The sequence below is a fragment of the Solanum tuberosum genome, unplaced genomic scaffold, assembly GCF_000226075.1.
Source record: "Solanum tuberosum cultivar DM 1-3 516 R44 unplaced genomic scaffold, SolTub_3.0 scf00129, whole genome shotgun sequence".
NCBI classification, from domain to species: domain Eukaryota; kingdom Viridiplantae; phylum Streptophyta; class Magnoliopsida; order Solanales; family Solanaceae; genus Solanum; species Solanum tuberosum.
In genome coordinates this window covers 908,093-918,070 of record NW_006239057.1, presented here as the reverse complement: position 1 = coordinate 918,070, position 9,978 = coordinate 908,093, and the positions used below count along the sequence as shown (strand labels likewise).

General features: G+C 36.8%; 2 protein-coding genes across 2 annotated transcripts in view; both read left to right on the top strand.

The window, feature by feature from the left end:
* The window catches only part of LOC102586061 (villin-2), a 15,656-nt gene extending 12,403 nt beyond the window's left edge, over positions 1-3,253 (top strand). The window contains exons 17-23 of the mRNA XM_006351250.2: positions 95-105; positions 192-332; positions 421-546; positions 1,191-1,253; positions 1,685-1,946; positions 2,380-2,606; positions 2,696-3,253. Coding sequence (XP_006351312.1) covers positions 95-105; positions 192-332; positions 421-546; positions 1,191-1,253; positions 1,685-1,946; positions 2,380-2,606; positions 2,696-2,809 — 944 coding nt within the window. The 3' untranslated portion in view covers positions 2,810-3,253. The remainder of the gene's footprint in view (positions 1-94; positions 106-191; positions 333-420; positions 547-1,190; positions 1,254-1,684; positions 1,947-2,379; positions 2,607-2,695) is intronic.
* Positions 3,254-4,670: 1,417 nt separating this feature from the next.
* Positions 4,671-9,599, top strand: LOC107061338 (zinc finger BED domain-containing protein DAYSLEEPER-like). Its single transcript, XM_015310446.1, has 2 exons — positions 4,671-4,887; positions 7,093-9,599. Exon 2 carries the CDS (start codon positions 7,122-7,124, stop codon positions 9,420-9,422), a length of 2,301 nt encoding a protein of 766 aa, XP_015165932.1. The 5' UTR covers positions 4,671-4,887; positions 7,093-7,121; the 3' UTR covers positions 9,423-9,599.
* The last annotated feature ends 379 nt before the right edge of the window (positions 9,600-9,978 follow it).

The window sequence follows — 9,978 nt, the reverse complement described above, 5'->3', positions numbered from 1 at the left end:
TTTTTGGGGGGTGGGTGGGTGGGGGGAATAAATAAGAAGTGATATGTGCTAACTATTTTTTCTACAATTTTCATGCGAACTTGTGGATATCCAGGAAAATTTGAGGTAAGGTCCTAGAGTACATAATTTGAGCTTTTTAATACATGAACTTCTTGTATATCAGGTTAATCTTTGCTTTACTCATTTGATAGATTGAAGAAATCTACAACTTCTCTCAAGATGATTTATTGACCGAGGATGTTTTATTACTTGATACACATGCTGAAGTGTTTGTTTGGGTTGGTCAGTCGTCAGATCCCAAAGAAAAGCAAAGTTCTTTTGAAATTGGACAGGTAATATATGGTATCATAGAGATCGTTGCCTATATATAAGTGTGTTTCTGTTCTTAATTATGTTTCACTAACCATTGAAGTCCCACAGAAATACATAGAGATGGCTGCATGTTTGGAAGGGCTGTCTCCTAATGTTCCATTGTATAAAGTCACGGAAGGAAATGAGCCTTGCTTCTTTACAACATTTTTCTCCTGGGATCCTGCAAAAGCTATTGTATGTGACAACTTTCTTTCGCTTATCGAGTTCTGATACTCATTTCTATGTAGTTTGATATGAAATTCACGGGGAGTGTACTTTCACATTGATCTTCTTTAAAGTTTTTTAATAAACTTTTGGAGGGTGGATGGAACTTGAAAAATGGTACAAGCAAGTACGTAGCATAAACTAGAGAAAGTCGAAGTTGGAAAATGTTAGCATAAACCACCAGAGACATTGCCAAACATGTAATAAACAAAACATTGTTATTGAGAAAAGAGAAAGTGTTGAGCTTATAACTGCAGACTTGGTATATGTAGTAAATTGCTACTGGTATACAGGGACTGGAAAGAGATGTAATCATTTACATACAAAAGGAATTTGTCGTAGAAACATAGGAAGAAATTTGCTGTAGCAGTATAGTTAAAGGGAAAATCCAATTTGTGTGGATACCTGACATAATAAGGAGAACCATTTTTCCAAATTTAGCATAGATGTAATCATAGGTAGAGGTAAGGTCTGCATACATCTTCCCTTCCCTTCCCCAGACTCTACTTGTGAGATTAGGCTGGGTATATTGTTGTTGATGTTAACGTGTTTGTCTTTGAGTCCTCATTACTGAGAAAACTTCTGAATTGATTGTGGGCGTCCATTTTAAACAGGCACACGGAAACTCATTCCAGAAGAAGGTTATGCTACTCTTTGGAGTTGGTCATGCTTCAGAGGTAACTAGATTTCATAAAAGCAAGATGTATCTCCGCATAAATTGTTTGTACTTCTGTGCAAATTTTTACCATTATATTTGCTTCAAATCATCCGAGTCCACTAGTCAACATTCTCTAATTAACACTAGTATTTTTTGGGGGACCAACATATTGTCATTTTATTATGCTTCTTCCAACTTAAGCTGTCCATACTAGAACCATATTCAAGGAAGTTAGTCACTTTTTCAACTTGTATTCCTAGTTCACTGCCCAAGCTTCATATTCTGTCTCTTGTTCTATTTAGGATAATGTTAGAACTGTACTATCAGGGTTATAAGTTGTGAAAAAATTGATTCTGTTACGACTTATGACCAACCTAATTTGTGAAATGTAATATATTATTTATCCAAAGTCTACCATGCATGTAATATATCTTTTCCTCTATCTTTCAGAAACAACCAAGGTCCAATGGTACAAATCATGGTGGGTCAACCCAAAGAGCTTCTGCTTTGGCTGCTTTAAACTCTGCATTTAATTCACCATCTCCAGCAAAATCTGGTTCTTCACCAAGGTCAGGGAGAAGTCCTGGTTCACAAAGAGCAGCTGCAATAGCTGCTTTATCTTCTGTTCTCAGTGCTGAAAAGAAGCAGTCACCCGAGGGCAGCTCTCCACTCCGATTAAGTAGAACTTCATCAGTAGATCCTCTTCCCCTTGGTATAAAAATATTTTTTTCTCTTCCATTGTACTGTTATTTCCAGATCCTTCTCTTCCTATAGATTGTGTGTTGTGAATCCTCCTCTAGTGCTTTGTCAAGACATGTTCTGTTAACTTTTAAGTGCTTCTTTCTCTATATTTTTGTATTTCAGACAAGACATTTCTAAGCTTTAGAGTCCTTGGTATTCACTAGGTATGTGTGCAGTGTGTACACATGCATGTGTATACGTATTCATAGTTATCTTTATTTGTTGATCACAAGTATTACCATAAGAGCAGTTACAGATTATTGATGGGGAGCATTGCTAGCCTAGAATCCTTAGACATTTCAACTTCTAAGCTGACCAGTTTTACTTAATTTGTCTTTAATTGGGTAAGTATGATATACATGGAGGATTTTTTTTCCTTTGATTTAATTTTTTTGCACAAACAGGGAATGGAGTTTCTACTACTGAGGTTTTAGGTTCTAAAGAAGTTCCAGAATTCAAGGAGACCGAGACAGTTGAGCATGCAGAGGCTGATGGGGAAGACATAGGACCGAAGCCAGAACCAGAACAGGAGGAAGCTGACAGTGATGGTAGTCAGATTACATATAGCTACGAACGGCTGAAGGCTAAATCTAAAAATCCTGTCACCCGGATTGATTTCAAAAGGAGAGAGGTTCGTACTTGAGTGTTGTTTAAATCCTAAATTTAGAATTTCTGATGAAAGTGAGTTCCTTTTTCTTATTTTTATTGATGGACTCTCAGGCTTATCTCTCTGACGAGGAATTCCAGTCCATACTGAAAATGACAAAAGAATCTTTCTATAAGTTGCCTAAATGGAAGCAAGATATCCACAAGAAGAAAGTCGATCTCTTCTAAAATCTGAATCGAAACAAAGGTGATTTAGATTCTAAAATCTGAATCTAAAATCTCAATATTGCAGTTCATTGTTTCACACAGTTTCTTGATAAAGCTACCTACTTTTACGGGTACATATTGCCATGATTGGTGTTTGCATTTTGCTGTCTGCTTCTATGGACCCAAGGTTTTTGTGATCTTGGTTTTTTTTCCCTTCAATTTGTGATGCCTGCTTGAAGAGTGATAATTTTTTTAGGTCTCTCTTATACTGCTGCTTTATCAGTACAATGTCAAGTCTGTAGTTGAAAATCAGCAGTCAGGTCAATTCTTTGATTCCTCCTTATGTATCTCAGTTCTGATGTATCATTTATTTGTTAATTGAAGGGGTGTGTACAGACTTTTTATTATTTTATAACTGATGCAGTAGCCATTTGCTTCTGTGTTTGTTGAAGTTTCATTATTCACTCAAGAAGCAGAGATGCTTACTATTTTTTCCAATATTATTGCTTGCAAAGTGTAGCAAGTAAAGTTATTTGGACCTGAAATATGGGTCTTTTCTATAACTGTGTAGATTCATTAATGTTTAGGGGTTTGTTGATCTACTTATTCGTGTTAAACTAGCGAGTTAACTTCTGATATGCTCACTCAACTAATAGTTATTATCTCAAAAAATCACATTTTTTGTTATAGAAAGTCAAGAAAGGTGATTTTCTAAGACAACTATTAGTTGAGTGATCGTTTGAAAAATTGACTATTAAACTGCAATATTTTGTTAGTTGAAATGAAATCATCAAGAATATGATATTCACTTCTTCTGTACAATACAAAGCAATGTCATTCAATTTTCCAAAATTTGGTTATTCTGAATGCTAAAAAAACATTTAAAAAAGATATCTCCCACCAGAAAAGAGAAAAAAAAAAGAGAGGAAGAAAAGTCATTGCTAAAGCTGGCACATCACTCGACTCACTTCGGTTCTAAAGATTTTCTTCTTAGGAGTATGTCTCAGAAAACGAAAGTGTAGCTCGTTATAGAACTTGACCAAATATCTCATAACACGAGATATCAATAATTCACTTAATATGAACCCGAGAGATTATTCATCTAACGCTTATGAATACTCAAAAATATCAAAGTTGAAAACACCAATACAGAGACGTGAATTGCTTGGCCAATCAATGAGAAGAGGGAGCACGTGTTAGCTTAATTATTACTCCAAGTCACTTTCACTTCTATTTAATAGTCATCGAGAAAGAAAGATCGAAATCATGATTTGATTTTTTTCGAATATAGTTTCAATGTATTCATGTTTCATAATCATCTCGTATTCTGATCTTGTTGCTCTGATTAATACAAATTCACATCACTTAATTCTTAAAGAAAGAATGCTCTTGTAAAAATGTATCCACACCCGATATTTATGCCAAGATTAAGAATAGAAGACATTTATCTTTTTATACATATATTTATTACCTAACCAAGGGTTAAGTGATGTATACTTTCACCTTAATATTAATTGCTAGGGTTAAATTATCTGATTTGATATACACAGATACGAGTTTTTTCACTCTAAAATCTCTAAGAAAGAGCGAAGATTTCTCGTACCGACATTTGAAATGTATGTGAACCAAAAACACGTCCATTTACTTGGTGAAGGGGGCTTGAACAAATAGAAAATTGGATGAGATTACATCCCCCTTTTATTTCAAAATTGAAACTTTGCCCCACCAATTATGGGCTAAATAACAAATTTGTCCCCAAAATAGCCAATGTAGGCCCCATAAAGTCCACCATACCCAATGGGCTGTGGTCCGACCCAAATTGACCAAAAAAAGAAAACACACAGTTCTCACCTTCAATTTACACACACTCAAAAAATAAAAGTTTGGACCTCGTTCTTAAAAATCCCATTAACAAAGGTCCAGTTAGGTTTTATCGGGTTCAAGCCCAATTCTCTCTTTCTCTCTCTTCTACCGAAACCCTAGATCTGGTTCGCCGGCGGAGGCCCAAAAACGCCGTTGACCCAGATTCCGATTTACTCAAACCGGAGCTTTTCACGATCTGGGTTTTGCTCAATTTCGAGGTTTTGGTATTTGGCTAGGTATAGTACCATTTTTTTTTATCTCCTCCGTTTTTTTCGATTTAAATTTATATTTGGATTTATTTAATTTTTTGTGTGTGATTAGTGTAAAGGTTGTTCTTTTGTATCTCTAAAATGAATGATTTCCCCCTTTTGTTAGTATTTTGTGTATATTTTCTCTGTTCATTTGCATATCTGATGAACTTCCTTGTTGTTTGTTCAAAAGTTAGCTTTTTTAGTGTTTAATTGACATTTCTGTGTATTTATAAGAAATGTTTTAGGATTATTTTTTTGGTAACTTGTTGTTGTGGGCTTGAAGGTGAATTGAATCATGAATATGTTTTTTTGATTTTCTGGGTGTGTTTGTTTTATAGATCTATTGTTAATAAGGGTGTTTGATCTGGGCTTTTTTGGATTTATTTTATGTGTGAGCCCATGTTTGATCCATTTTACCTAAGTAGATGTTCGTTTGACTTGTTTGTTCTTAGCCCATGCTTTGTGAAATGTCCATTTGACCCTCACTTCTTTTTGTAATAAAATGCTGACCATTGAGTTTCCTTAGTATTGAAATTCGGGCTGAGTTGGGCCAGGCCTTGATTAAATTCGGGCCGAGTTGGAACAGTTCTTGTAGCTATGAGTGAACTATTTTTCATGCATTTGGTTTGCTAAAGCTTGGGGCTTTCTGATGCTATCCTGTTGCCTGTGACCACTAGAACCTCCTCATGCACTTAGGGGTCGGGTCGTTTGGTTTAGCGCCATGTTATGCAGAGGTTAGTAATGCAAGAAAGACTGTCCCCTCTGCTCTTCCGGGAAAAGTCGTTTCCTTTTTTCGGGGACTTTTCCACAACTCCTTATCACTATTTCGCTTTCTATAAAACATAGTGTCAGTCTCCCTTACTTTATAGGGTAGGAGAAGGTATCTGGGATATTGGTTTTTAGTGTCGGGGGATCACTTCCTCTCCCGGGCCGTAGTGTAAGGATTAGTAATGCAAGATCGTTTTTTCTGTTGGATGTTTTGATTTTGATGTATTCAAAATTACTCCTATGTCCAATTTATGTTAGTTTCTTTTTAGTTTCTCTCAAAACGAATGACATATTACCCTCACTGTGGTGATTTATAGCCAAAGAAGTTTTTTCTGCTCATTTTAGACCACGAGTTTCAAAAGCTTCTTTCTTTTTTAAACCACCCCTCACTTAAATTGGATGGAGGAAATAATATACAATGTTTTTTTGTTTTTTTTTTTAATTTGAAATAATATACAATGTATAATCAAAATATGTTTACTTTTTAAAGAAAAGATAAAGTTTGTTTGTGATGAGAGACTCATAAAATAATACACAGATTCCTCATAATATGTGTATTATTTATGAGGAAAGGAAGCAGTAACTGAACATTGTACTAATAATGATTGATTTTTACCAATCATTTATAATAATAATGCTGGATTTTATGTGAAGATTAGATCTCCTCATCAGTCCAACCAAATGATCCCTTAATGCATTATGTTAATTCATTCAGTTTCTTTTTTCTTTATTTTTTGTTATTCATCATCAAAAAGCACGCATTTTTTACATTTATTTTGCTATTTTTAATCTTCATGAGGGGTTTCTAGAATTTTGACTGTAAAATTTGATTACGTTTTCTAGTACTTTGTAGTATATGTTATCGGTTTGTTCTGACAGGTCTTCGTTCTTATGCTTTACTTCCATGTCTTCTTATATGACCCATAGATAGTTCCTTATTGATATTCAGTAATCAACCATTCTGCTAACAGCTGACAAAAGAATTGAGTTTTCTTGAAAATTATAACAAATAATAATGAGTTTTCTTCTAGATATACATTGTTATTTGTTGTTTTTATTGTACTTCGACTATCATATTATTTTGTTGTAGTTGCTGTCCTATTACAATCTGTTGTTTTGTTACTGTATGCTATTTCTTCGTACTTTATTACTTCTTTTTCTGACTGCTTTGGACTACTATTCCCTTGAGCCGAGGGTCTATCAGAAATAGCCTCTCTGCCTGAGAGGTAGGGGTAAGGTCTGCGTACACTCTACCTTCCCCGGTCCCCACTTTGTGAGATTATATTGGGTATGTTGTCGTTGTATATACAGTGTTACTTTGAAGCTTATTATTTATTTTTTGCGTCTCATCTTCTTTGAACACATTAGTCATTACTAATATTTTCTTTTTCTTGTTCTTCTTTTGATCATTATATTATACAGATATTTGAGAGTGTATTGCTGCTCTTAGGATGGCAACCCCAGAAACACCTGTTACTCCGGCAACTCCCACCGAAAACCATGAGATGGTCCATGAACATGAGATGATACCTGAACATGAGATGGGCCATGAACATGAGATGGGCCATGAACATGATATGAGCCATGAACTTGATATGGGCCATGAACATGAGATGGGCCATGAACATGAGATGATGCATGAACATGAGATGGTTGAACACGAGATAGTGCTTGGCAATGAGATGGTCCCGGGCAATGGAATGGTTCAGGACTATGAGATGATTCCAGGAAATGAGATGGTTCTTGCAGAGCCACAACCCAACAATGTTGAAACACCAGAAACTCAACCTGGTAAGCATAGGAAAAAGAAATCGATAGTTTGGGAGCACTTCACCATTGAAAATGTTGCTGTTGGGACTAGAAGGGCACAATGTAAGAAGTGCAAGCAATCATTTGCATATAGTACAGGGTCAAAAGTAGCAGGAACTAGTCATCTGAAGCGCCATATTGCCAAAGGATCATGTCCGGTAGTCCTGCGTAATCAGCAGAATGATCAATTGACCCCATATAGTGCTCCTCCTAAGATGACTGGATATGGGGGTAGTAATGGTGCACCTAAAAGACGTTATCGAACTGCTTCTACTCCTTACGTTGCTTTTGATCCAGACCGGTGCCGCCAGGAAATCTCTAAGATGATTATCATGCATGACTATCCCCTTCACATGGTTGAGCATCCAGGCTTTCTTACTTTTGTTCAGAATCTTCAGCCTCGTTTTGATATGGTGAGTTTCAACACTGTGCAAGGAGATTGTGTGGCAACTTACCTTAGAGAAAAGCAAGCCATCCAGAAGGTGATTGAGGGAGTGCCTGGGTGGATCTGCTTAACACTAGATATGTGGTCCTCCCACCACACTGTGGGCTATGTATTCATAACTGGGCAGTATGTTGACAGTGAGTGGAAAATTCATAGGAAAATACTCAATGTCATCATGGAACCATATCCAGATTCTGAGATGGCTTTCAGCCATGCTGTTGCGGCTTGCCTTTCTGACTGGAGTATGGAGGGGAAGTTATTTTCTGTCACTATTAATCAACCACTGGGTGATGCTGCTATTGATAATCTTAGAGCTTTACTCTCTGTGAAGAACCCACTTGTGCTTAACGGTCAATTATTGGTTGGAAATTGTCTTGCTCGAACTTTAAGCAGCATTGCCCAAGATGCGTTTAAAGTTGTGCAAGGAACTGTCAAAAAAGTTAGAGATAGTGTTAAGTATGTGAAAACATCGGAATCTCATGAGGAAAAGTTTATTGAGCTCAAACAGCAGCTTCAGGTGCCTAGCACAAAGATGCTGACCCTTGATGACCGAACTCAATGGAACACAACATATGAGATGTTGTTGGCTGCAACGGAGTTGAAGGAAGTATTTTCATGCTTGGATGCATTAGATCCTGATTTCAAAGATGCCCCATCATTGGAAGACTGGAAGCAAGTTGAGACTCTGTGCACTTACTTGAAAATCTTCTTTGACACTGCCAATCTCCTGACTGCACCAACAATTCCAACAACCAACACATTCTTCCATGAAGCGTGGAAGATTCAATTGGAATTGGCTCGTGCTGCAGCAAGTGAAGACCCATTCACCAGCAGACTTACCAAAATGATGCAAGAGATGTTTGATAATTATTGGAAGAGCTGTTGCTTAATGTTGGCTATTGCCGTAGTAATGGATCCACGCTTCAAAATGAAACTTGTTGAGTTCAGTTTTTCCAAAATATATGGGGAAGAAGCAGCTGCCTACGTGAAGACTGTTGAGGAGGGAATCCATGAGCTCTTCAATGAATATGTGTCTCTTCCTCTACCTCTAACACCAACTTATGTTGAAGAAGTAAATGGCAGTGCTATGGGGCAGGAGGATGGCCAAGGCTTCGATGCCTCTTGTAACGGGCTTGGACTTACTGATTTTGACGTCTACATTATGGAGACTTCGAGCCAGCAGTCAAGGTCAGAACTTGATCAATATCTGGAAGAGTCCTTGCTGCCTCGTGTTCACGAGTTTGATGTGGTGGGTTGGTGGAAGCTTAACAGAATGAAGTACCCAACCTTGTCAAAAATGGCTCGTGATATCTTGTCAGTTCCTGTTTCAACAGTAACTGCTGATTCTATATTTAGCACGGTTAGCAAAGAGATGGATCATTACAGGTGTTCCTTGCGACCTGAGACCGTGGAGGCCCTCATCTGTGCCAAGGACTGGCTTCAGAATGCATCTATAGACACTTCACCTGTACCAATAAAAATGGAAGTTCCGATTTAGAGTCTCGGTTATGTGAAATACTTGTCTAGAATAGCTCTATTAGCCTGATTATTGATGTTTTCTTTAAGACTATTAACATTTGTTTTCTTCGTATCGTCTGAGAATCAACTTTCTTGTATCATAATTTGGTACCTCTAGTCTTACTGGGGAGTTTAGTCCCCATTTTCAGTCTCTTTATTTACTCATTGATGTCTGAATGCATGAAATCAGCTTACCGGTGCATGATATGAATATGGTTGATATAGTTATGCTGCTCAAATGACTTGTGTTTTCTGTGTTTATCTTCTTTTCTGGTCTCCCCTGCAATCGTATGATTAGAGTTTGGAGAAGGTAGAATGTATTAAGATATGATTGTAGTTTGGAGAGGATACGATGTATTAAGATCTTAACAATATCTGTGTGGCAGAGAGGTTGCTTCTTATAGACCCTCGCTCAAATCCATTTATCTTGGAAATCAATGGTCCAAATGATTTAAACTGTGTATTTATCCTGCAAATTTTCAATTTTGGCACCAGAAAATGAAGGGTAACCTTTTAAATGTATCAGAAAAATTGTA

Excerpts from the sequence above, each read along its gene's own strand:
- LOC107061338 (XM_015310446.1), top strand. The coding sequence starts at position 7,122 with ATGGCAACCCCAGAAACACCTGTTACTCCGGCAACTCCCACCGAAAAC.